At 33.8% G+C, this 25,858-nt stretch overlaps 1 protein-coding gene across 8 annotated transcripts in view; it reads left to right on the forward strand.

The window, feature by feature from the left end:
• PTPRC (protein tyrosine phosphatase receptor type C) overlaps nt 1-16,883 on the forward strand; it is a 133,737-nt gene extending 116,854 nt beyond the window's left edge. For all 8 annotated transcript variants that reach the window (XM_023501842.2, XM_023501843.2, XM_023501845.2 and 5 more), the window contains 7 exons: nt 1,990-2,080; nt 4,677-4,810; nt 5,395-5,529; nt 6,382-6,504; nt 6,744-6,922; nt 12,885-13,020; nt 15,163-16,883. In XM_023501842.2, the coding sequence (XP_023357610.1) occupies nt 1,990-2,080; nt 4,677-4,810; nt 5,395-5,529; nt 6,382-6,504; nt 6,744-6,922; nt 12,885-13,020; nt 15,163-15,438 (1,074 nt within the window). In that variant the 3' untranslated portion in view covers nt 15,439-16,883. The remainder of the gene's footprint in view (nt 1-1,989; nt 2,081-4,676; nt 4,811-5,394; nt 5,530-6,381; nt 6,505-6,743; nt 6,923-12,884; nt 13,021-15,162) is intronic.
• The last annotated feature ends 8,975 nt before the right edge of the window (nt 16,884-25,858 follow it).

Below are 25,858 nucleotides of genomic sequence, written 5' to 3' on the forward strand. Positions count from 1 at the left end.
GCTTTTCAGTAAATTTGGGTGTCTCTGGCAGACAGATGAAAATTGAATAATGTATAGGAATGCCCCACCCCATAAACATACAAAGTGCCATTATATGCCTCCTTTAAGTTGCAATTTAAATCCTACCTTCTATAGGAAGCTTCCTCCAATCCCTTTTCATTTTAATGCTTTATCTCTACTACTTCCTATTTATCCTGTACATAGCTTGTGTATGTATACATACATACATACATACATATATACTTATATACACACATATAATATGTAATATAAAATAATATTGTATATAACATATATACTATATTATATAACATATAAACATGTTTATATATATATATATACATATAAATATATATGTTTCCATAAATATATATGTTGTCTCTCCAGTTAGATTGTAAAATTCTTGAGATAAGCAGCTGGGTTTTTTTATTATTTATATCCCCCATACTTGGCAGAATGCATGTCACATAGTAGATACTTAATAAATATTATTGACACATATATGTAAATATATATGTCAATAACATTTTTCATAAATCAACTATATATTTATAACATCTATATATAGAGACAGATACACAGATATATATGTGTATATATGTGAACATATACAGATATATGTGTACATATATTATATTCAGACATACATAATATAAATAGCAGTGTCATAATACTAATAGCTAGCATTTAAAGTGTTCTTTAAGTCTGGTAAAGCACTTTGCCAGTGCAAAGCAATAAGTTCTTTAGTGATTTACATTTGTTCCCAACAATCACAATCACAGGTAAATATTATTTATTATCCCCATTTTACAGATGAAGCAATTGAAACTAAGAGGTAGTTACTAGTCAGAGGTCATACAGCTACAAAATAACTGAGGCAGGATTCTAATTCTAAGCTTTTAGACCCCAAGGCCTACACCCTTTCCTTGTGCCACCTAGACAAATAAGAACAACAGTAACAATAAAATTTCATATTTCTATAGCACTTCCCAGTAGCAATTTGGAGATTTAGAGATTTTCACAGAAGTCAGGTAGACCAGTAATGTGTAAAGAAATAGTAATTTAGTATGGTTATTATACTAATATTATAATTTATAATGTTATGTAATATTGTATATAAATATATTATTGTATTATCATCTGAACTCACACAAAAGATGGTCCAAAGCCTCAAATAAAATCCCCAAAGAAAGGACCAAGGATCTACATCACAGTGACAGGTGTGAGGGCCAAACCGTCTTCATGAGGGATTGCCAGATTCTTAGTTTGGTATGGTAGTTTGCTTTCTCTGGCAGGAGGAAAGACGTGGGTCTGACCTTGAACTTGGAATACATAGGTTTTTGCCAAGATTCTACTTTTCCTTGTGGTATGAGACATCTGTGAATGTCTGTCTCCTCCACACAAAGGTAGTCCGAGAAGGCAGTGAAGATCAAAACCTTTATAACCAGGTGGTAAATTCTCCCTCTGTTGTGTCTGATTTATTTCCTACATATTATGACAAGGGCATGATATAAAGAGAAAACAAGTACAGAGTATAGAAGTCTTCAGAAAAGACAAATGGATTAACAAGCATTTATTAAGCACTAGTTATAAATATCAAAATAAAACAGTGCCTGCCCTCAATGAGTTTATTATATCAAGGAAAGAAGATATTTATGTCCAGGGCTTAGCAGAATGCCTAGCACTTAGTGAGTACTTAGCAAATACTAAGGCCAGTAAATGACATAGAAAAAAATAGAAATTTAGAAATACATAAAATATGTGTATAATATCAACCTATTTTATATTCTCATTCCATAATGATTCAGATTTTTTTTCTCTAGTACAAAGAGAAAACTAATTTTTTTTTGAAGATTTGCAGATCTTGGGAGCACCTCATCCCTCAGCCTCACAATGTGAAAATGATAACTATTGCACTCAGGGAATTTTCTTTTAAATTTTGGGATTGATAGATATGCATAAATGATATATTATCTCTCTTTTCTTCAGAGACTTCCCACATATAGGAACTGGAGGTCCCAGCATATTGGAAATCAGGAAGAAAATAAAAGCAAAAATAGGAATTCTAAGATTATTCCATGTGAGTATTTTCTTAAACAATGTCTATTCTTATCTACTACTACATATATACACTAGTTACTTGTTTCTTGGATTGTTGGGATTCACCAGGACTTGATCATTTCTTGAATTAAAAAATTATATGTTCTTTTATAGCACTTTAGAAGTTATGAGTTTTAAGTTGAAACTACTTTCAGTGAACTACCTAGCTGTTAGAATTGCCATGCACTGAGGGATGCAGCTAACTCTGTGAGGGCTCAGATCTTCTCTCTTTTCTCTTGTATTCCTAACTCTTGGAACACTCCTTGCCCTTACTAAGAACATAAAAAATTTTTGTTGACTAACAAGAATAAGTGAATTTCAGGGCAGTTTGAAGAAAAGGGTCTAACATCACTTTACCCAGTTTCTTTCAGTTGTTGAATTCTTTGCAAAGAACAGTTTCTTGTAAAACACAAAGAAAATCTAATTCTTGATCGACCTATCTCTGTTCCTCCATTTTGAGTAATGAGAAATGAGTGGAGATTCTTTATATATTGTCTGATGTTGCTCAGTCATTTTTCATAGCGTCTGACTCTTTGTGACCTCATTTGAGGTTTTCTTGCCAATGATACTGCAATAGTTTGCCATTTCCTTCTCCAGCTCATGTTACATGAGGAAACTGAAGTAAACAGAGTTAAGTGATTTGCTCGGGGTCACACAAGAATCTAAGATCAGATTTGAAATCACCAAAATGAGTCTGTCTGACTCAAGGCTTGGCATGTTATTAGTTTAGATAAGTGGTTCTCAAAGTATGGTCTAGAGAATCCTGGGGATCTTTGAAATCCTTTTAGAGGGACTATAAATTCAAAAATAGTTTTTATTTCCAATATGGTAAATGTCTATAAATATAATCCAGATAAACAAAAATGCTTTGGAGATATCCTCAATAATTTTTAATAGGATAAAGATGCTGAAAACAAAAGTTTGAGAACCACTGGTCTAGATGTTAGATACAGGGTCCCTGAAAATGAAGAAGAAAAGACTTGACCAAATTAATTCACAGTAATCGAGGTGAATGGGAATAATGATCAAATTTATAGTAAAAAATAAATCATTTGCTATTTACGATGTATCAAGTATTGTGCTAGGTGCTGAGGATAAAAATATAAAAGTCAAACACTTTCTGCTTTTGAAAAATTTGCATTCTAACAAAGGAAAACACTTTCTAAAGGAGTGACAATCAGGTAGGGGTATTTTTGATTGGGAAATCATGGGGATGGAGAATGGAGATATAGGAGAGTTGATTAATGTTCCCTTTCCAGAAACACAATTGATATCTGCTTACAGAGCTGGAAAGAGAGAAAAATAAAGAGGAACAAGGAAACAAGAGTATTGGCAGGATTAGGACCAGATAAGTCTAGTAGAAAATGGGGAACAATGAATCATCTATTAATTTATGGCATGAGAATATGGAATAAACTTTAATAATTCATTACTAGTAAACATTAATTTAATGTATGATCTGATAGCTAGAAGGTTAAAATGACATTATGAACATAAAATATAATTATTTAAGTTTGGTTAGCCAGATAATTTATAAAAAAATTAAAAATTTTAAAAATATATTTTATTTAAGAGGAGAGACTTACAAAGTGATGTTTATATATTTAAAATATATTTATATTTACATATGTGGAAATATATTTTAAATGTATATCTAAATATATATATAAGGAATATACATTTAAAATGTATAAATTATTGTCTTGGCAAAAGGATAGGTAAGGGAAGAAGGGAAAAAAGTTTACAACTCAAAATCTTACAAAAAGAGATGTTGAAAACTATCTTTACATGTACTCGAAAAAATAAAATACTATCAAATTAAAAATAAAATTTTAAAAAGAGGAGAAACTATGCTTAAATTGTTTCCATTTATGATCCCTTTTTGCCTGAGAAATTTTTATATGACTCTGGGCACATAGATATATAAAATAAGTATACAGATCAAACATTTACTAATAATAAATCAGAGTTTCACCCACACACAAAACCATTGTGACCCACAGTTTAAGAAACTTTAGTATAATATATAGAACATGGGACTTGAATCAAGAAGATTATGGTCTAATACTTGTCCAGATATTGCCAGTTGGTGACCTTGGACAAGTCATTTAATTTCCCTGTGATTATGTTTTTTTTATCTGTAAAATATGGGACAGGCTTTAAACTCAATAATCTCTATTGTCATTTTCAACTATAAATTTGTAAGCCTAAAGAAAAATAGAATGGTGCTTCAAAGCAAAACAAAAAGCCTGTTTTAAGGTTGAAAGATTAACTGGAATTCTATTAGCCAGTTTCATGGAGAATGGTGTCAATTTTTTGGCTTATTAAATACAATGTTTTTTGCTAATCTTAGTCAATTTGGGGGGGTATATCCTCACTATGTATGATTTTTAAAAAGTAATTAGTGACCAACTAAATAAGACTTTTTAAGTCACAGTGCTCTAGAAGTCAATGGCCTGAAATACTTGCCATATATTTCTGTGTTATTTATTTCAAGTTTCAGGTACTTATTGGCAAAGAGAACTTCAGATCTCTGAGAACAATAACAACACATCTCCTTCTTTTGTACTATGTAGATGATTTTAACAGAGTGCTATTGAAACATGAGTTGGAGACCAGCAAAGAGAGTGAACATGATTCAGAAGAATCATCTGATGATGACAGTGACACTGATGAGCCAAGCAAATATATCAATGCTTCTTTCATAACTGTATGTATTTAAAAAGCCACAATTCTGGCATATGCATATTTTCAAGTGTATCAGAAAGTTATCAGAGTATTTGTCCAAATCATTGAGGATGGATAATGAGGTTAACCAACTTTATGTATTACATTGGCGGGAAAAATGTCACTTGAAATCTTGTTGTTATTCAGTTGTGTCCAACTTTTCATTATCTCTTTTGGAATTTTTGTGCAACGATATTGTAGTTTTTCCTCTAACTCATTTTTATAGATGAGGAAACAGAGGCAAACGAGTTTAAGTGACTTGTGCAGGATAATACAAGAAATAAATATTTGAGATCCAATTTGAAATAGGGAGGAAGGAATATAACAAGGAAGAAAGAAATTAAATGATTCTATCCAAATACCATTTATGAAATTGTACCTTTTAACTGTTTGTTAGGAAGGATTTAATACCCTCTAAAGTAAAACCAAATCAGTATCTTGAAAATTTCCTCATACCATCAAAATTCATTGTCTTGACATCATTTTATTTGTATAGATTATTACCAATTATTCACTTTAAAGAATGTATTTTTACTTAATACTAACCAAGGATACTGGGGTTTTTAGACCTATTGGAAACCTGAAGTGATGATTGCCACCCAAGGACCATTAAAGGAGACAATCGCTGACTTCTGGCAAATGGTCTTTCAAAAAAAGGTCAAAGTTATTGTAATGCTGACAGATCTGAAGGACGGGGAGCAGGTTTGTACTCTCCCACTACTGTACCCTTTCCTGATTGCCATTGACCAATCAGAATGGGCTTTCTAGGAGATCTTAAGGGAATCAAAATCAATTTCTACTCTCATAATTTCAACTCTTACTACTCTGTGGATGACTCCTCTTTCTCTCTAGTTCTAAATTCCTGTCCCATATGTTTAAAAGAATATTTTAATATCTCTTTTAAACTCAGTGCATCACAAAATAATCTCCTCTATGTCACTTCCTCTTCTTATTTTCTCCATTACTGTCAACAGTATTGCCATCCTCCCAGACTAACAACCTAAGTGTTAGTCCAGTCTCTTCACTCTCTCTCTCACTCTCTACCCCATATCCCACAAACTGTCCCTTTTCTATCTTTTCATCTTATTCCCTTTCATATAGTTCATAACCCAGTGACACTGACCTTCTTATATTTGCTCTCGCAAGAGAAAGAATCTCCAAATTCCCTGAATTTTCAGGGCTCTCCTCCATTACTGGAATCCTCTACCTCTTCATATCTATCTTCTTTTTTTCTCTAGCTTCTCTCAAGTTTCACCTAAAATCTCACTTTCTATATAAAGTTTTCCTGATTTCCCATATCTCTCTTTCTCTGAGATTTTTTCATTTTCTCCTGAATTTTTGTTGCTTATGCTTAATTTTTTTATTTTGTTTTCCCCATTAGATTGTGAATTCCTTATGGACAGAGAATGTGTGTGTGTGTGTGTGTGTTTTTTACCTTTTTTGTATTTTAAATTTTTAATCACTTCCTCATGTGTATTTATTTTATGTGCTTTTGGTAGCAATTAGAATACATATTAAAAATGAAAGTACTAATTTATATTTTCCCACATTTAGGAAGTCTGTGCTCAATACTGGGGAGAAGGAAAGCAAAAATATGAAGATGTGGAAGTAGAAATGAAAGACATGAACAGATCTACAGCTTATACCATTCGTATATTTGAACTGAGACATGCAAAGGTATAAAAATTAAATGAGGTGGGGGAAATTCTTTGCGTAGATTTAATTTACTTGTATTGGTTTAACTGAAGATAAGAATTCTATAATGGATACAAAGTTCTGTAATATTTGAATATATAATTCATAAAATACATAAGAAAAAATACTTCTGATTACAAAACTAGATATGGAATAGATGATTGTCTGAAAGGTATGCTGGGTAGTCACAAGTTAATAATTCTATATTGTCTGGTTTTTAGAGGAAAGATGTCCGAACAGTCTATCAATATCAATATAATGTCTGGAAAGGGGAAGACCTTCCCACCCAACCCAAAGAATTAATTTCTATGATTCGAAACCTCAAAGAGAAACTTCCAAAGAAACATGGCATTGAAGGGCAAAAACACCAAAAGACTGCCTCTCTTCTTGTTCACTGTCGGTAAGAATGAATGAGCACCAAGTTCACATTCAAGCTTTGCCCCATTAATCACCATTTTCACCAAATTCCGTTTATCTTGATTTATTTTTTTCTGTTCTTTTTTTTTAAATTGTAGTGTTTTGTAGTGCTATAGCTAAAAAGCCCCCATCAGTGTTCTCTCTCGTTATTGTAAGTTGATATCAATTAATCATCTATACTTAATTAGCTTTTAGAAAAAGTAACTTCCTAAAATATTATCATAAAACTGGTACAAAATTTTGTACCCCTAAAGTCTGTGATACACTCTCTCATAAATATCTAGAGAGTCCAGGAAGAATCGAGCTCACATTTAGAGAGCAAATTTGATAAGGAAAGAATTTTTACTTCAATTACTTTTCTGAATGTAGACTCTGGGTACTTTCTATGAATTAATTCACTATACCTTAAGATTAGTAACCAAATTCTCATCTTCTTTCTATGCTCAAATAAATTACATTTGTCCCATAATCATGGGAAAGTCCTGTTATTCCTGTTTCCCCAGTAACTTGAAATTTATCTAATTCTTTAATTCTCCATATCCAGATTACTGAAGCATATTGTATTCTACTTCATTATCTGCTTTGCAATCCCAAATTTCTTTTTTCATCCTTACTATCATTGCTAATATCTCAATTCTTTTCTAATCTATCATAACTTCACTGGCTACATACTTTCCTTTTCCCATCTTAACCCCTAGGATGCTAACCAGTTCAACTCTGTACTCTTGAATGCCTTGCTTCCTTATCACATTGCTATCTTTCTCTGCTAATAGACTGTATTATTTTCACTAATCATTGCATTCCACCCCTATTTTCATGAAGCTGAAGGAAGGTAATGAAAAATCACAAAATTCTGTTGAATCCATTAGAAATTTATATTACAAAATTTCAACTGGGCCCTGACTAAGGCAAGTCAATTCTTTTGTACCTTTATATTACTTAACTATTTTTATGCTGGCTAATTAATTCGTTATTCCACTCGCTATGGCAGCTTTTCTTTTTGTTGAAAGGAAGAAAATGATTTTATTTGGCATTATATTTTATTTTTTAATTTATATTTATTTTTAATAATTCTTTTTTATATTTTGAGTTCCAAATTTTCTTCCTTCTTCCAGCCTCTCCCCTGTCCATTGAGAAGACATGCAATGTATCAGTTATACAGGTGGAATAATGTAAAACACATTTGATATTAATCATATTGCAAAAAAGCAAAAAGACAAAGTGAAAAAGTATGCTTCATGTATACTCCAAATTCACCAGGGCTCTCTCTGGAGATGGATAGTATTTCTTAACATTAGTCTTTCAAAATTGTTTTAAATCATTGTATTGATGAGTTGCAAAGTCTTTCACACTTGATCTTTATAATGTTGCTATTACTGTGAACAGTAACTTTCTGGTTATACTTACTTTCTATCAATTCATATAGGTCTTTCTGAAGTTTTTTTTAAAAACCAGTTCCCTCCCCCTTTATCATTTATATCACAACTTGTTTGATCATTCCCAGTTGACGTGCATTCCCTCAATTTCCGATTCTTTGCCAACACAAAACGATATGCTACAAATATTTTAATACAAATTGGTCTTTTTCCTTTGTCTCTTTACCCTTTTTCCTTTATTATTTCGGGGTATGGACTCATTGCTAGACCAAGGCCACTCACTTCACATGCACAAATGATCTTAATCTTATGTCACCCTATCTTTTCTAGGAAATGGTCCTGCCACCATGTCACCAATCTTCAGTTCCTTTCTCTCTTTTGGTTGCTTCCCTACTACCTACTAACAAGCCCATATATTTCCCATCTTTAAAAAAAAAACACATATCCTCATTTATTCATCTCTTGCTAGCAATTGTCCCATATCTCTTAAGAAAGCCATTATTGGTAAGTGTTTCCACTTTATTTCTTTTCATTTTTTTCTTGGCTGTCTGCAGTCTGGTTTCTAACTTTATTGTTCATCAGGAACTGCTCTCATCCACGTTAGTAGTTATTTTCTAACTGTAAAATCTCCTGACCTTTTTAGTCCTTATTCTTCTTGACTGCTCTGAATCCTTTGCTATTGTCAATCACCTTCTTTTACCTTTCTGTGACTGCTCTATTCTATTTCTCCTCCTGCTTGTGTGATTATGGCTCAATTTCCTTTAATAGATCTTCATGTGGGTCATGCTTATTTACAATGGGTGTCCCCAAAGGTTCTGTACTTCCCCCTTTTCTTTTCTCACTCTATACTCTCTTACCTAGTGTTCTCATCAGCTCCCATGGATTCAATTATCATCTTTATAGTGATGATTCTCAAATCCATTTATCGTCTGACCTTCAGTCTCTTCTCTCCAACTGCCTAATAGATACCTCAAGCCAGATATCTCGTAGAAATCATTTCAACATATCCAGACATGTCCAACATTCGTTATCTTTTTCATCATTCTTCCCTCTTTTCCTGTCAACCATATAACCATTGAGGGTACCATTCTAATCCTAGTCATCTAGACTCTCAACCCAAGTGTCATCCTCAATGCCTTACTCTCTCTCATTCCTCCATATCCAAAAAATTATTAAGTCTTGTTGATTCTACCTTCACAAGATCTCTAGCATATAGCTCCATCTCTTCCCTTTACCTCCTATATAACTATTTAAATAATCTGATGGTTGTTCTTCATGCCTTAAACTTCTCCCAACTCTTATCTAGCCTCTATTCTACTACCAAACTAAACTTCTTAAAGCATAGTTCTGATTATATTACCCACTCACATTCCCCTGTCCCTCTCAATTCAATAATTCATTCCATTACTTCTTATTGCGGGGGCTGTGGCCCAGATTCGGCAGCTGGGGACCCAGGGCCATGAAGTTTCTTTATTTAAAAGGCCACAAAACAAAGTTTTTGTTTTTACTATAGTCCGGCCCTCCAACAGTCTGAGGGGCAGTGAACTGGCCCCCTATTTAAAAAGTTTGAGGACCCCTGTCTTATTGTCTCCTAAGATCAAATATAAAATTTGGTATTCTAAGTCTTTCAATGACCTGGCCAATTCCTACTTTCCAAGCTTCAAATCCTTACTGCTTCTTTTCTCCCCCATGCACTCTAACTGGTATCCTTACTTTTCTCTAAGAAGATATTCCATCTCTAGATTCTGTACATTTTGACTGGCTTCGATCTATGCCTTGAATTCCCTCTCTCTATTTTTATAACTTTCAACTAAAATCCCACCTTCTACAGGAGTCTCTTTCTAATTCCCTTTGTGATAATGACTTATCTCTGTTGGTTATCTCCAATTTATCCTTTGTATGTGTGTTTGTATATACATACACATATATATTTATGTTGTGTACAAATACACATGTGTATATGTATCTTGTTTATACCTAGTTTTGTATGCCATTTCTCTCATTATACTGTGAGCTCTTTGAAATTTGAGCCTCTTTTTTTTCTGTATCTGTTTAGTGCAGTGCCAAGCACAAAGTAGGCACTTAATGAATACTTGCTGACTCGATGACTAAATAAAGGATATCTCTAATTCTTCAATTCTTCGTATCCAAATCAGTGAAATAGACCGTGTTCTGCATTTATCCATTCACTCCCAGTATTTGATAGCTTATCACATTCAAAAATGAATAGCAGCTGTCTCAGAATTCTGAGTCAGATTAAGCACTTCAGTCATTGTTACAATTCTGAGCAGAAGCAAAACTTTCACACTGACTAATATAATCTAAATCAGCAATTGCATTTCTCAGAAGTAGGCTCATGCCCCTTATACAGGAAGCAAGTTATTACAGGAGGTGAGAGTGAAGAAAACTGATAGATAGTGTTTAACAGGAGGCTGAAGAAGGATTTGAAGTTCCTACTTCCCCAAACCCTCAAAATGTCACGACAGATAGTCTAGAAATGATTTTAGAGAGCCAAAATTCTGTCCAAATCACTTACTTAATATATATATATATATATAAAATATACTTAGTTTCAGAATAGGAGCAATAAGCCAGGACTTTTGGTCTAGCTCCCTAAAAATCAGCTGGGTTGCTGAAATTTGGCTTTTGAAGGTCTGGCCAAAGCTTACTCACCCAAGTTTTTATTGGCTCCCACACTCAAAAATCCAGTACAAACATTGAAAAGGAAGGGATGTCTTTCTAATTCCATCATATCTTCTGATCCCAAATTGCCCACTCTAGAGTAGTCAGTCCAATATTTTCCTCTGGAAGAAGTGGAGACCTGAGATTGCCAACCCCTTCTCCTACCTTCCAGCCTATGGTCGATTATTCTAGGCTCCTATATTTGTGCTGTCTTCCTTCTTTGTCTTAAGAATCAGCCTGAAGTCACTTTGGCAGTAAGAAGTCATTTCTCAGGGACCAGAGTTAGACTATCCCACCTCCCTGTTCCCTAAAACCCCTAGTTTGAGTTCTACCAGCCACAGACCATATCTGTTCTCTTCTTGGAAATTGAACCCCATCCATATAGCTCCACCATTATGGGGGAGCTGTCACAGTTTCACCTGTCCCCACCATGACCTACCAATCAGTAGGCTGTGGAGTAACAACTTTCTCTGTAAGAGAACAACTGACGTCACTGCTGTCTAAATTCCCCATCCTAGGAATAAAATATGAAGCAAGGTATTTTGTTGAAAGGGGAGAGGACAGCTTGGGGCTTGAAACAAAAAAGATGTTTGGAATGGCAACTATAGGAAAGGTCTTCAGAGTCAGTTAGGGAAACAAGAGGGTTTGCCTCTCCTTCATGAGGTCCTAGTTGAAATTACAGGGCATGAATTTAAGGCCGTAAACTGCCTTTTTACAATATTCTACAGGAGTGCTCTAGTGCTTTAGAGCTCAGCTTCTTAAACTGTGGTTCACAAACCTTTGTGGAATCTCCTAACTAAATGTGGGGATCACAGAATTATGATTCATTAGCAGTAAATGTTTGATTTGTGTAAAATTTTCTTGGGTAAAGAGGAGTCATAAGTGAAAAAAGTTTAAGAAGCTCTGCTTTAGAGGAGGAACAAAGAAAGAGAATGGTTGGGGTGACCCAGAGTTGGAGATTAAAAGTGGAGTAACATAGAAAAGGGTACAGAAAAAGCCAAAGGATGAGGATTGTTTTTTTTTTTTTTTTTTTTTTGAGGCAGTTAGAATTAAATAACTTGCCCAGTATCACATAGCCAGCAAGTGTCTGAGGTAGGATTTGAACTCAGATCTTCCTTACTGTGCCACCTAACTATTCCTAGGTTTTAAAGATAAAAATGATATGAGGATAAATAGTAAATGAGAAATTTTCTTTTTATGACTGTGAAGGAATTATTTAATACAAAAAATTTTGATACTAAGCTTCCTGTATTACTGGTAGTTATTATTTAGATTATAATAGTGTTTTTTATTTGGGGGCAAAAATTTATTTTATATATATATATATATATATATATTTTTTTTTTTCCCCTGAGGCAATTGGGGTCAAATGACTTGCCCAAGGTCACACAACTAGGAAGTGTTAAATATCCGAGGTCACATTTGAACTCAGGTCCTCCTGACTTTAAGACTGGTGCTCTATCCACTGTACCCCCTGACACTATTATACTTTCTTTACTGTAGATCTTCAGACAATTTATAAAGTTTGGCAAACACTTAAGCTGCCCTGACCTACCTAACAACTTCTGCTGGTAGCTTTTTCCCTACTGAACTTTTTAGTGAAAACATATACAAATATATACACAAATGCACACAAATATTTGTCAGTCTAGATAGCTATTAAAAATGTTTATTTCTTTTAGCTGAGTAGAATCCTTTGGCTATTAATATAATTATAAATAAATCATTTTTTAAAAATATAATTTATTTTGGAAAATATATTAGTGTTGACAGGGCTACATTGTTAAATGTGATCTAAATTATGAACTCTGGCAACTTTATTCCCATGACATTCTTTCCCTCTCTGTAAAGTTGTAATTTATGTTCCTTTTTTTCCTTTTTTTGTAGGGATGGATCCGAAAAATCAGGAACATTTTGTGCTTTGTTAAATCTTTTGGATTGTGTAGACACAGAAGATGTAATCGATGTTTTTCAAGTAGTGAAATCTCTGCGCAGAGCTAGACCAGAAATGGTTTCATCCTTTGTAAGTAAATCCTATGAGGAATTTGAACATGATTTTTTTGTTCTATTTCAACAGGTTTCTACTTCTTTCTTTTTCTTTCTTGTCTTTCTTTTTGTCTTCACCTAGGGTAACTTTATCCCTGAGATAGATTTCTATGAGCTTGTATAGGAAAAATAAATCAACCTTTTTACTAACCACCAACTGAAAGTTAGTGTTTCCTTCAATTATAAATGTAGACAAAAAACTTTTATTTTGAGAAGTGATTCAGAGGCTTTATCAGATTTCCAAAAGGGTCCACATCACAAAAAAGGCAAGAACTCCTGTTGTGAAGAAATTAAATCAATAATTGTGCCTACATCAATAATTAAAACTAATAGGATACATATATGTAATATATACATATCAGATCTATTACAATATATTTATAAATGTATATATATATATATTTACATACACATACTTTTATGTGTAAAGCTTAATAGATAAGTGTTAATAGCTTAAAACTACTAAGACTTTTGAGACACCCTAACATGTATGTGTGTATATAAGGTGTGAGGAAAGGGAGAGATGGACAGAGATAAACACAGAGAAAGAGAATGGTAGTTGGACTTTTAGATGAAAAATGAAAATAGGTGAAAATTTATATTGTTAAGTGACTGACAAATTAATTTTAGGACTTCCATGATTTGTTTTTGACTATGAAAGAAAATAGGCTAGATTTAGAGTTTAATCCTTGTCAACTAATGAGCCTTCCTGTAATATTACTCTAGAAGTCTGTGCTGAAATAAAGCTAATTACTTTATAATAAGATGCTTTTAGCCTTCTAAGAAATGTCTTTACATTCCTTAATACTGTCCTACAACAAGAATATTCTAGTAAAGCCTCATACTACCTACATAGGATCTGTTCTTATGAACAAGATTGATAAGTAGCCAAATAATACCTGAACTTAAGTGCCTTCTATATACCAAGCCTTATGTGAGTCCCTGGGGATACAAAGAAAGGCAAAAGATAACCCCTGATATCAAGAAACTCATAGTCCATTTAATACATTTTTTTCATACCTAATCACTTCCCAGTAATTAGAAGCTGGGATAAATAGAGAGCTGGGCCTAGGGTCAGGAATATTTATGTTTAAATCTGTCCTTGGACACATAACTAGTTCTGTGACCTTCTGGAAAGTCACTTAAACTCAATATACTTAAATGTAAAATGGGTATCATAATGTCACCTACCTTGTAGAGTTGTTTAGGGATTGAATGAGATATTTGTAAAGAACCCAACAAGTCTGGCTCTTTTCCCTTTTCCAATAATTTCCCCATAGTACACTCCCTTAAAAAAAAAAAAGCAGTTAAGTAAAAGCTTTTCAAATAGCAACTATAATATTCTGTACCTATAGTACCTTACCTCTTGACCAGGAAAAAAAAATATTTCCCAGCACCAGCCATCTGGAACCATTATTGATTTTGGCATTTGATTTGAGTTCTGTTGTCCTCTAGTGTCATCACCAATTGCATTATTGTAATTGTGTATTCTCCTAAATCTGCTATCTTCATTTGGCATGAGTTGATGTGAATTGTTCCATATTTCTTTGATTTTCTTAGAAATGTTATTCTTTATAGCACAATAATATTCCATTGCATTCACTTAGCACTTTTATTAAAGCCTTTTATTTTCAAAACACATACATAGATAATTTTCAACATTCACCCTTGCAAAACCTTGTGTTCCAATTTATTTTATTTCCTTTCCCCTATCCCCTCCTCTAGATGGCAAGTAATTCAATATATGTTAAACATGTATAATTCTTCTATACATTTCCACAATTATCATGTTGCACAAGAAAAATCAAATCAAAAAGGAAAGAAAAGAGAAAGAAAACAAAATGCAAGCAAAAAACAACTAAAAAGAGTGAAAATACTATCTTGGGATCCATACTCAGTTCCCACCGCCTTTTCTCTAGATTCATTTAGCTTTTAACATAATTCTGAACTCAAGAAGTTCAGGAAGATCTCTCTACTACTCATGTAGATTTCTGCTTACTTGATTTCTAGCTGCTTATTAAATTTATCTACTAATAACTTCTTTGTTGTACCAAGATAATGACATTGTCTTTCTTTTCTTCAATTTCTTCCTTTCTTCCCTTTCTCTTTTTATTTAAAGGAACAATACCAGTTCCTGTATGATATCATTGCCAGCACTTACCCTGCCCAGAATGGAGAAGTAAAGAAAAGCAGCCATCAACAAGATAAAATTCAATTTGACAATGAAGTAGACACACCAAATCAGAATGCTAACTGTATTAACTCATCTGGTGATCTGAATAAGGCCCAAGAAGAAAACAAAAAGTCTGAAGAACCACAGATCACAGATAATAATAAAGAGACTGAAAGCTCTTCAAATGGTCCCACAAGTCCAAACTTAATGGAAAGTACCTAAGGAAGAACATAGATCTAAGTCATTGTTAATGAATATCCTTTCATTTTTCTATCTCCAAGATGTAAAAAAGAAACAAAGGTCTGTTTGAAATCTATGAAATTTATGGAACTAGTGACCACAGCTTTTTTAATCTTTGGGAAATTTATTTTATATATTTTTACAAAATTCTTTGTATAGTCCAATGCTCATTCAAAATATTTTCCTATTATTTACTATTTCTTCATCAGTTTTTGTTGGTTCTGTTTTGTTTTAAAAAGAAAGATTTCAAGTGAAATTCATTTATCTTAGAGGAAGATAACTTATGAACTATCTTTTATTCATTCAAAGGGAAAATCCATTTTAATCAGGTTTGTTATTTAGTTTAGAACATCTTATTTTATCAGTTAAAACCAGTCTGTAGGGCATGTTTGAAATGAAAACAAGTACATTTTCCAAAATGACCTCAAGATGTCCCCATTGTTCTATGTAAACTAATTTTGCAGTTCAATGTTTAACTCCTAGGAGGGGCATCTCAGAGCAATAGTGTATGTTTGTGCAGTCTATTAAGGAAATTCTTTGTATTAAGTCTTGGCATTCCTACACACCATGTGTTAGTATTTAGTCCACTCTTTTTCCATGCTTATTTAACCTAATTTAAATAAGGTTAACAAATGAACATATTTTACTGTCTCTGGTGCATATAACTTGTTTGATATAAACTGCTCTCTGTACAGGATTTAGAATTAATTATTTAACCACTGAAACTAGGAATAAAAAGCATGTGCTTACAAGGAGATGTGAGGAGGTAGGACTATTTCCACTGATTATCTACTGTACTTACATTGGCAGTTGACTATGACTTACTGACCAGTTTTAGCTTCCCAGATGATTCCATTATTTTTCATTCTCTCCATATATTCAATATTTTCCCACAAACATTTATTAATTGTCTACTATGTGCCAGGCATTGTGTCATATGTATCATCATGTTCATCAACATAAAACTTTTATTATTGTTGCTATTGACCTTTTTGACAAAGGAAAATGTCTGAAAGCACCAGAAGAGGGATTTTTATGAATAATGATTTGGGAGAGCAAATTTGGGAAACCTCATCAGCACTATGCACTAGATCTATCACTAATCATACTAATTTGGAACCATTACAATGATGTATTACCACTTGATGCCTAAATTCTCCATCTGTGGCTTGAGATAATAGCTGCTAAACAATTTATGTAAAATGCTGCCTAGTATTCAAGTAGAGGAGATGTGTGATTTTCAAACTAGAGTCTTCATTACATGACTAGCCTATAACTAGTTGTTTATTGCACTGGTTTAGAACACAAGAACAACCAACAAAAACAATAACAAAAGTTTTGATATGTGATTCAAAATATGCATTTCTTATTGCTATTTAAATCTCTGCTAAGAAACATAAAATAAAGATTATTTTTAAGAAAAATAATTGCAAGAATCATTATTTACTCAAATGAAGCTTCTATAAAACTTTATTATCCTTCCAGTGGAGTGGAGAAAGAATAAGGTAAGTTGTCCATGAACTCTCTGGTCCTGATGAAGGAGTCTATCAATCACTAGAGGATTTCTGTCATTGATAATGAAACTCTATTACAGATATATACTGTTTTCCTTTCTAAACTACAAAAGTGAATAGAAAGACATTGAGAATAAGGCTACATGTACGTGAGCCAAACTTATACAGTCATAAATGTATAACTAGAAGTTATGCCAGAAGTTATCTAACTCCTTCATTTAATAATGAGAATACTGAAGTTTCTGGAAAGCCTAAATGATTTGCCAAATATCTCACAGGTAAAGATATAGTTTCACCTAAATTCTTGGACACCAGTGCTCTGTTCACTTATAGGATGATTGTGTCTAAGAAGATGGCCTTGAAGCCAGGAAAACTTGACTACAAGTCCTGCCACAGACTTATCTTGCTAAGATAACTTTGGATAACTAACTTAACCATTCAGTATGACTTCATTGACAACTCTCTAAAACCTAAATTATTACTGTACATTGGTCAAAAAAGTTTCCTCATTTTAGTGAAATCAGAAATCCCGTCCCTATCTTTATCCCTATTAGCCTTGACAGATCAGTTCTGGATATGGAGATATTTACCAGTGGGCATTGACTACAAAAGTCAAATCTTTTAAGGAAAAATTCAACTTTGAAATTTGGCTTTAGTGAAACTTGTAACCATGCTTCTTTTACTATGGACCATAGGATCAAGGGCTTTATCAGCCTCTAGTTTTACTATCCTTTTTTTTTTAGAAAGGAAGAAACTTAGGTCCAGTGTGGTTCAAGAACTTTCTTCAAGATCACACTGATTACAAAGGAACCCAAGCCATTTAACTTACCATTTAAACTGCATAACTATGTGAAGGAAAATCTGAGTTTTGCTTAAGGACTTTGTTGTCCTAATTTCTGTCCCCGGAATCCATGATACAATGCTAAAAAGGGGTTGTTTAGGTACCTTACAAGTGGCATTAATCCCTTCAGTCAAAGAGAGTTTGGGGCAACTTTCTTTTCAAGTCTGAAATTACTACAGTCAAGTAAAGTTAGACTGAAGTCAATCTTCACTGACTGGACTGCCTATGTGTTGTCATTTATCTCGTGTAATTAGGTCCTTCCAAAAGGGAATAACCAAAATATATTGACACCTATGACATCCTATAGTCAATAATAATTGAAACATAGATTTTGAGCTTTCTTTGTCTTGAATTGGATCTGGCTTTCCAGTTTTGCCATGCAGAAGTCACTATTTCCTTTTCATGATCTGTTCCAGTTAAATTTTCCCCTGTGTATTCAATATTGTTTTCCAACACTGAATTTCAAATCAAGAGACACAGATTTTCAATCAGAAGACTTGGGTGTGATCTTGAGCAAATGCTTTGATTCCTTAGGCTTTTAGTTTCCCTCTCCTACATATAATTAAGAGGAGTAAATTAGATCAATGATTTTATTCTGATTAGTCAAAAATCTTTGAGCATGTGACTCCCAATATTTGTTTGCTTATTTACGATTCAATGAATAGAATACTGAACTTGAATAAAAAAAAAAATCTGAGTTCAGATTGGGCCACAGACTCACCAGGTGATTCTAGGCAAGTGACTTTATCTCTGTCTGTCTTAATTTCCTCATCCAAAAAATGGAAATAATAATGCAACCTATTTCCAAGGTGGTTGTGGGGATAAAATACAATTCTCTCTGTAAACTTTATTTTGCAAAGTTTAAAGCACTAAATAAGTGCTATGATTATTATATATAATATATATGTAGCCATTATTATACATTATTATGATTGCTTTATTCATTATATATTATAATACACAGATATTTAAATTAAAGAAGATGAGATGAAGATGAAATAATATTCAATCTTGGAGTCAGTAAGGAATCACTGGGGAGTGATTTATCAGACTTGGGATTCAGGAAAATCTCTTTGGCAGGTGAACCAAGGAGAGACAAGTCATAGAAGCAATTTGTGAGTCTTTGTCTAGGTGAGAAATAATGAAAGTCCTAACTAAAGTGATGGCTGTAGAAGTAGAAAGAAGAAAATACACACAAAAGGTATTATAGTGATAGGAAGCACATAAGAAGTTGAAGATGATACCTAGGTTGTGAGGTAATGTGACCTATAGTAACAGGGAAGTTTAGAAGGTGAGATTTGGGAGAAAAGGTCTTAATGTGATATGGCCTTCTTAAACTTTTTCCACTCATGACCTCTTTTTGCCTGAGAAATTTTAACACAATTCTAGTATGTAGATATATAAAATAGGGATATTAATCAAATATTTGCGGATAATAAATCATAATTTCACAACCTTCATGTATAGTTACGAGACTCTATATGGAGTTGTGACTCACAGTTGAGGAAGCTGGGTTTTTGAGCACAACTGTCCAACTTTGCGCATCCTGTGTGACTTTCAAAAGAAAAAAGGTAAATGAGAGCAGAGTAGCACTTTACATGAAGAAATACTTGGATAAGAAAATTATAGGAACCAAAGTGGGAAGCACGACAGAAAATATTTGCCTGAAGTTCAAAGAAGAGAGAAATAAATAATTTTGACATTGAAGTATACAATAGACTTCTTTTACAGAAAGAGGAAATAGATGAGGAATTTTGGGAAAAGAGAATGTCTGGTACAGAGGCATAATTGTGACTACAACTTTGATTATCCAATTATCTGCTAACTCACTCTCTTTCTCTGACAAAAACAGAATAGGTAATAACTTCTTGACTTACCTTAGTGATAATTTCACCCTTCAAAAGTGGGAAGAATCAACAAGGGAAATTTTATTCTGAATCTGATTCATTTAACAGGGAAGAACTAATTTCTAGATAGAAGTGATGGAAACTCTGAAAGGAAATGATTATATCCTCGTCTTTGTGATAGAGAAGCAGAGGAAATATGGGCACAGTTTGAAATGCACTTTGGCAAAGCATCTTTGAAAGAATTCACAGAAATGATAGATCCCAGGGAGTAAAATACTACCTTCTGTGTCTCTGTCTTGAGGTGTCTTGTTGCTTTAGCTGGTTTTTCTGCTCAGTCAGTCAATAAAGATTTATTAAATACTTACTGTGCTGGACACAGTGATAAGAATCGATAGCTGGTCAGTAGCTGGAGGGGATGGCTGGCTCCTTCTCCATAGGAACCATCCACCCAGAGAATGATTGGGGATGGTCTTCTAGACCAGGATTCTTGTGTCCTGTTCTGTGTAGTTATTCAGCAGTTGTTGCTAGCAGTTAAGAGGAAGTCAAGGTCTTTCTCCATAATGATTTCATCCCTCATTGACTACTGCAAGAGGGTAGGCTGGAAGCGATGTTTTGGAGAATATTGATATTTCTAGAACTCCTGGGTTATAGCCCTACATTGAGGCCACAAAAGTTTAAAGTGAAATGGTGGCCAAGAATGGTAGAAATTCATCTTTATTGGTATGTGTCGAATCCTATGTTCCTCCTCAAACATAATGACTTGCCTGCCATGTAAGTGGAAGTTAGTTGGCAGGCTGTAGAATTAGGCTGAATCTAGTAAAATGAAATTCAGTAAGTTTAAAGGTAAATGGTTGCACTTGAATAGGTAAATTCAACACTTTACTGATACACAGTCTGAGATTTTAGTGGACTGAGAATTCAATATAAGAGCATTTTGATGTGTCTAAGAGTCAGTGTTGTATTAAGAGGGGCATAGTGTCCAGAAATATGATGGTAATAAAACTCTTAGTCTTCTGCTCTTATCTGAAGCATTTTGCTCACTTCTGGGTACCGTGAAGAATCATAGGAATATTGATAAATTGTAGAGTCTCCATAGAAGAGCACTCGGCTTGATGTACGCCATATGAGAACTAGTTAAAGGAACAGATAATGTTTTTCCCAAAGGAACCATAACTGAGTTCAAATGACCACCATAACTGAGATGTCTAAGAGGGCATGTTTCCTTTGGCTGTATAGGAAAGCTTCCCGATGCTTGGAGCTGCCCAACAGTACAACAGATTTTTTTTCTGGAAGTGCAGTAGACTCTCTAATTTTGTAAATCATCAAGCAGAGTCTGAAAACCACTTGTCAGCTTTGTCATGATAAAGATTATTTTTCTGTCTTCCTTTCTCATTAGTGAGTTTAGGTCATAAGATAGAATCATAGATTGAAACTAAAAGAGACTCTGTTAGTCATCATTAACGGTAATCATTAACATCATAATGTTAATGAGAGAACTTAGGCTCAGAAAAAGTGAAATGACTGATTGCTACAGAAGATATAATTCAAAGTCAGGAAGCAAATCAAGATTTCTAACTCCAGACCCCACATGTTATAATAATAATAATTAGCAGTTATATATCACCTACTACACACGAGGAACTATGCAAATATTATCTTTTTTTATCCATATGACAATTCTGAGAGATAGATGTTATTATTATCCTCATTTTATAGATGGGAATACTGAGGTCACGTTAAGTGACTTGTTCAGGTTCACACAGCTAAGGAGTATCTGAGGCCAAACTAGAACTTGGACCTTCCTGAACCCAGAGATCTATTCTTCTTGCCATTAGCTACATCAGTTTTCCCATGTATCAATCACTGCCTTCTGGTCTATGGTCCTCAGCCAAGAATTAGCAATAGGCAGGAGCCAGGACTTGTTCCAACTTCTGCAAAAGCAACTTGGAGTTATTTTCTTTCCTTTTTTCCACAAAACAGGCTGTGCAAAAAATAGTTTCTAAATATACATTTCTGACAATGCCATGCAATATAGCCAACTCAGCTGAAATCACACACAACATTGAAGTTATTATACAAAAATAAACAAACTCTTCAGCATCCATGGGAAAGGCTGGTGGGAGCCTGGGTAGTTCTCTTGATGAACATAAACAGAAATCACCTCCCCACAAAAATGAGTGCCAGGAAATAAAACCCTCCAGTAAATCACAAATGTCATTGTTCAATTGTCTCTTTATTTGGTAATCAGAACAAATTCTTACTGCTTGGCTTAAATAGCGGTGTGTTTGTCATAAGACTCATCAATGGGTATTGAAAAAAATTTAACAGTGAACTATAAAATCCAAACCATATTTGCACAGAGTATTTTTTTTTCATGCATTAGATACAAAAGGTGCATAGAGTCAACATCTTATTCTATTCTTCCATATTTTTATGTTGTTTTGATGACTTTTCTATAGAGTAACACATAGAGAACCTTATGGGGGAAACCCCAAGCACAAAAATCCAGAGTATTCCTGACCATTGTTCTACTCTATACCTGAAAACCGGGCTCCTAAAGTACTATTTATATGTTCATAGGATGCAATAGACTAAGAACACTTTCCCTTAAGCTTCAATTTAAGAATTACTTCATAGGAATTGCTTCAAAACCTTGTTGTGAAGATTCCTATCTTCCTCAAACTATCTTATATTTACTTATATGTGGATAGCTTATATTCTGCCTTCTCTCTACGCCCCTTCCCCAGGAAGACTGTAAGCTTCCTGACAACAGAAACCTCCCTATTTTTGTGTTTTTATTCATAATCCCTATAGATAAATAAATAAAGCAATTAAAGACTCGCCGTGTGCCAGGTACCAGGTATATAAATGCAAGAAATAAAGATAGTCCCTACCTCAATGAGCTTACATTCTAATGGGAAAGGTGAATAAAGAAGAACCAAATAATTGGTGTGGGGTAGTAGAACCAAGTTTTGAAGCTAGTTCCAGGGAAGTGAGGAGAAAACCTGATTTCAGTCAATATAAGATGAAAACTCATTTATCAGAGTCCAGGATGGTTCCAATGAGTTAGTCTCACTCTGGAAAAAGGAACACACTAAAAGGACCACACTATAACATACCCAACAAGTGGCCAGCAACCCCATCTTTAAGACCTCCAAGGAGGAGGAACTCATTCCAAGTTTCTGATGGAGTTGAAGGCCAGAATGAAGATGGCATAGCTTGGTGCTGTTGGCCAGGAAAGTGGAGGCCCTGTTGAAGGTAAGGTAAAATTTCACTTAGACCCTTAATAGATGCTTATGGGAGTTGGAATTATTGAAAAATAGGGCCATTAAAGATTGAGGAAAATATGGAGGGAAGAAAGGAGTAAAGAAAAGGAAACCCAAAAGGAAAGAAAGGAAGAGCAGAGGGAATAAATGGAATTATCTGTTATATTATCATCATCATAACCCATCATTATCATCATTATTGTTCCATAGGTGAGCTCACATAGAAATATTTATATACCCTGCTGATTCTTTCTAGCCTGGAGGAGCAAACATGTTCAAAGTCCTATTCTCTTCAATACTACCCATAGAAACTTCAAGCATTTTTACTACTATTTGTTACTTGCTTACAAACTCCCATTTTCTACTACTCTTCATATACCCACATTACTTAATCTATTATTACTCAGAAGTATCTCAAACTCAACTCCGATCACCACTTCCTTCATCAATCAAGAAGCATTTTTCAAGCATTTGCTATGTCATGCACTTTAAAAATGCAATGAAAATTTATAATAAAACTATCCCTCCCTGAACTCGAGGAACTTACATTCTGGTAATAGAAGAAACATAAACATATAAAAGTACCTACAAGATGCATGCAAAGTAGAATCAACATTTGAGGATAAAATTCTAATCCTTAGAGAACAGACCTACAAAGCTGATGACAGGGAATTTATGATCATGACTTAGAATAAGAATATGACTAAAGGGATAAACAGGAAAAGAGAAATTCAAAAGATGACAATATAGTGGGAAAAACACATGACTTTTCTGTATTCTGGTTAAGAACTGTGCCAAGTAGAAAATGATCAAGATTCTTATGGAATGTAAGTAAAACGGTAGCCCCACATGAGGTTGTGATAATAAACCATTCTCTTCTCCTACCTTATCTCCCTCCAACTTTTCCACTCCTTTCACTGTGTCTTTTGGAATTACCATTCACTGTAGAATAAATTTCTCTTCCAGTTTCCTTTATATGGCACTCAATCCTGTCTAGCACTCTATCTTCTCTCAAACTCTTTCATTCTGGTGTAGGATCAGAATATTTCTTGTTCCCCATAACACTTTGAGACTGTCCTTTTGCCCTTATTATTCAACAACCTCTCCCTACCTTGAAGTTCATTCTATTAAAATATTCAAATCCTATTCAAATCATAACGGCTACTAACTCCCAGGGCATTCTGTCTCCTTTTTAAAAGAGTTTTCTGTACCTGTCTTGTCTCTTCTCCAACTTCTGCCCATCTCCTAAAATACTTCAATATTCATAATAATGATCCTTAAAATATTTAAAGCTCCCAATGCCTTTATTTCCTCAGATTTTATGACCTACTATTCCTCTCTATATAAATGGTCCTCAAGACTAGGGAACTTTGGCATTTACCACTGTCCAAGAATGTTCTACTTCATCCATTACAGTATATATATTCTCCTATTTTCTATAACCTCCTATTACTGCACCTCTTATTAAACATCACTGCTCCCAAACTAATGCTTTGCCCTCATAAGGACAAAACAGTACTCTATCAGGCTATTACTCTAACTTCAGTTTTTTCTCTTCACAATTTTGTCCCTATAGGTAACCAATTCTCTCTGCCTTTTACTCTGAAATTTTTCATCTTCCTATTGTTTGCTATGTATCCCTTGTCAAATCCCACTGGATTGCTTCCATTATTGGCTTTTTCCACCTCAACTTAGGGGCTAAATGAAGCTAGAGGAAGTCATACAAGGGATACATAGTAAATAATAGGAAGACATATATAATACACTATATTTATAATTTAATCTGAACTGGGCTCTCAGTGAAATAAGGCATTCCTTTTATTCCTCCTTAATTAATTATTAAGAATATACTGCAATAATTTCAGAGAGAAAACACTATCATTTAGAGGGACCAGAAAAGTCTTCTTGGAGAAGATATAATTTTATGAAGGAATCAAGGGAAACCAGCATTCCTGAAATGGGGATAATTAATAAAGAATGCACAAAGTAGAGAGATGGAGGTACTTGCAAGGAATAGTAAGAAGGTCACAGTCACTAGATCTTAGAATATGAGGGAGTAAGATATTAGAATTTTGCAAAGATAAGAAGAGTACAGTTTATAAAGATCTTTAAAAGTCAAACAGAAAATTTCATATACACTTCTGAAGCTAATATGGAGCCACTGAAGTTTAATGAATAAGATAGATTAGGAGATAGCATGATCAGACCTATTATGAAGATCACTTTGATAGCTGATTGGAGCTTGTATTATATTACCTTTAATTAAAAAAATTATATGATCTTTAATATCTTTAGCATGAATCTCAGGATTTCATTATCTTCATTAATTTTATTCTCTGATTCATGGTTCTTATATCCATTTATTGAAGTTTAGAGGGTATCTTTTAAATAGTTTCTTTGTTGTTGCTTTGTGGATTTTGGCCTTTGACCTTTTAAAAAACTTTTTCCTGTTGTGCTTCTTTCTTAGGAGTATCAGTTCCTGCAGGATATAGAGAGGATGTACTATTATTACCATGGTAGAATTTTTCTTATGTCCCTGATTTTATGGTTAATTACTACCCCTACTCTCCTCATGTAGTGTATATGTATGCATTACATATGTAATGTGTGTGTGTGTGTGTGTGTGTGTACACACACACGCACACACATATTTATCTGTATGTATATATTTTTTTACTATTTGCCATAAAATCTTTCAGTTACTAGGCTCTACCACCCTGGGGGGGGGGGGATTAAGTGGTTTTAGATTTTAAAAACTATCTGGCAGGAAGAATACTTCTGACTGCCATTTATTATCACCAAATAAATTGGCAGCATTCAGAATAATTGTCATGTTTAAAAAGAACAATAGATGACTCATCTTTGATGTTATCATATGTTATCATATGTGACACATGTCTGTTTAGCATATGGAGGAAATTAATGTTAATAAGC

This window comes from Sarcophilus harrisii, chromosome 4 (assembly GCF_902635505.1).
Source record: "Sarcophilus harrisii chromosome 4, mSarHar1.11, whole genome shotgun sequence".
Classification (NCBI taxonomy): domain Eukaryota; kingdom Metazoa; phylum Chordata; class Mammalia; order Dasyuromorphia; family Dasyuridae; genus Sarcophilus; species Sarcophilus harrisii.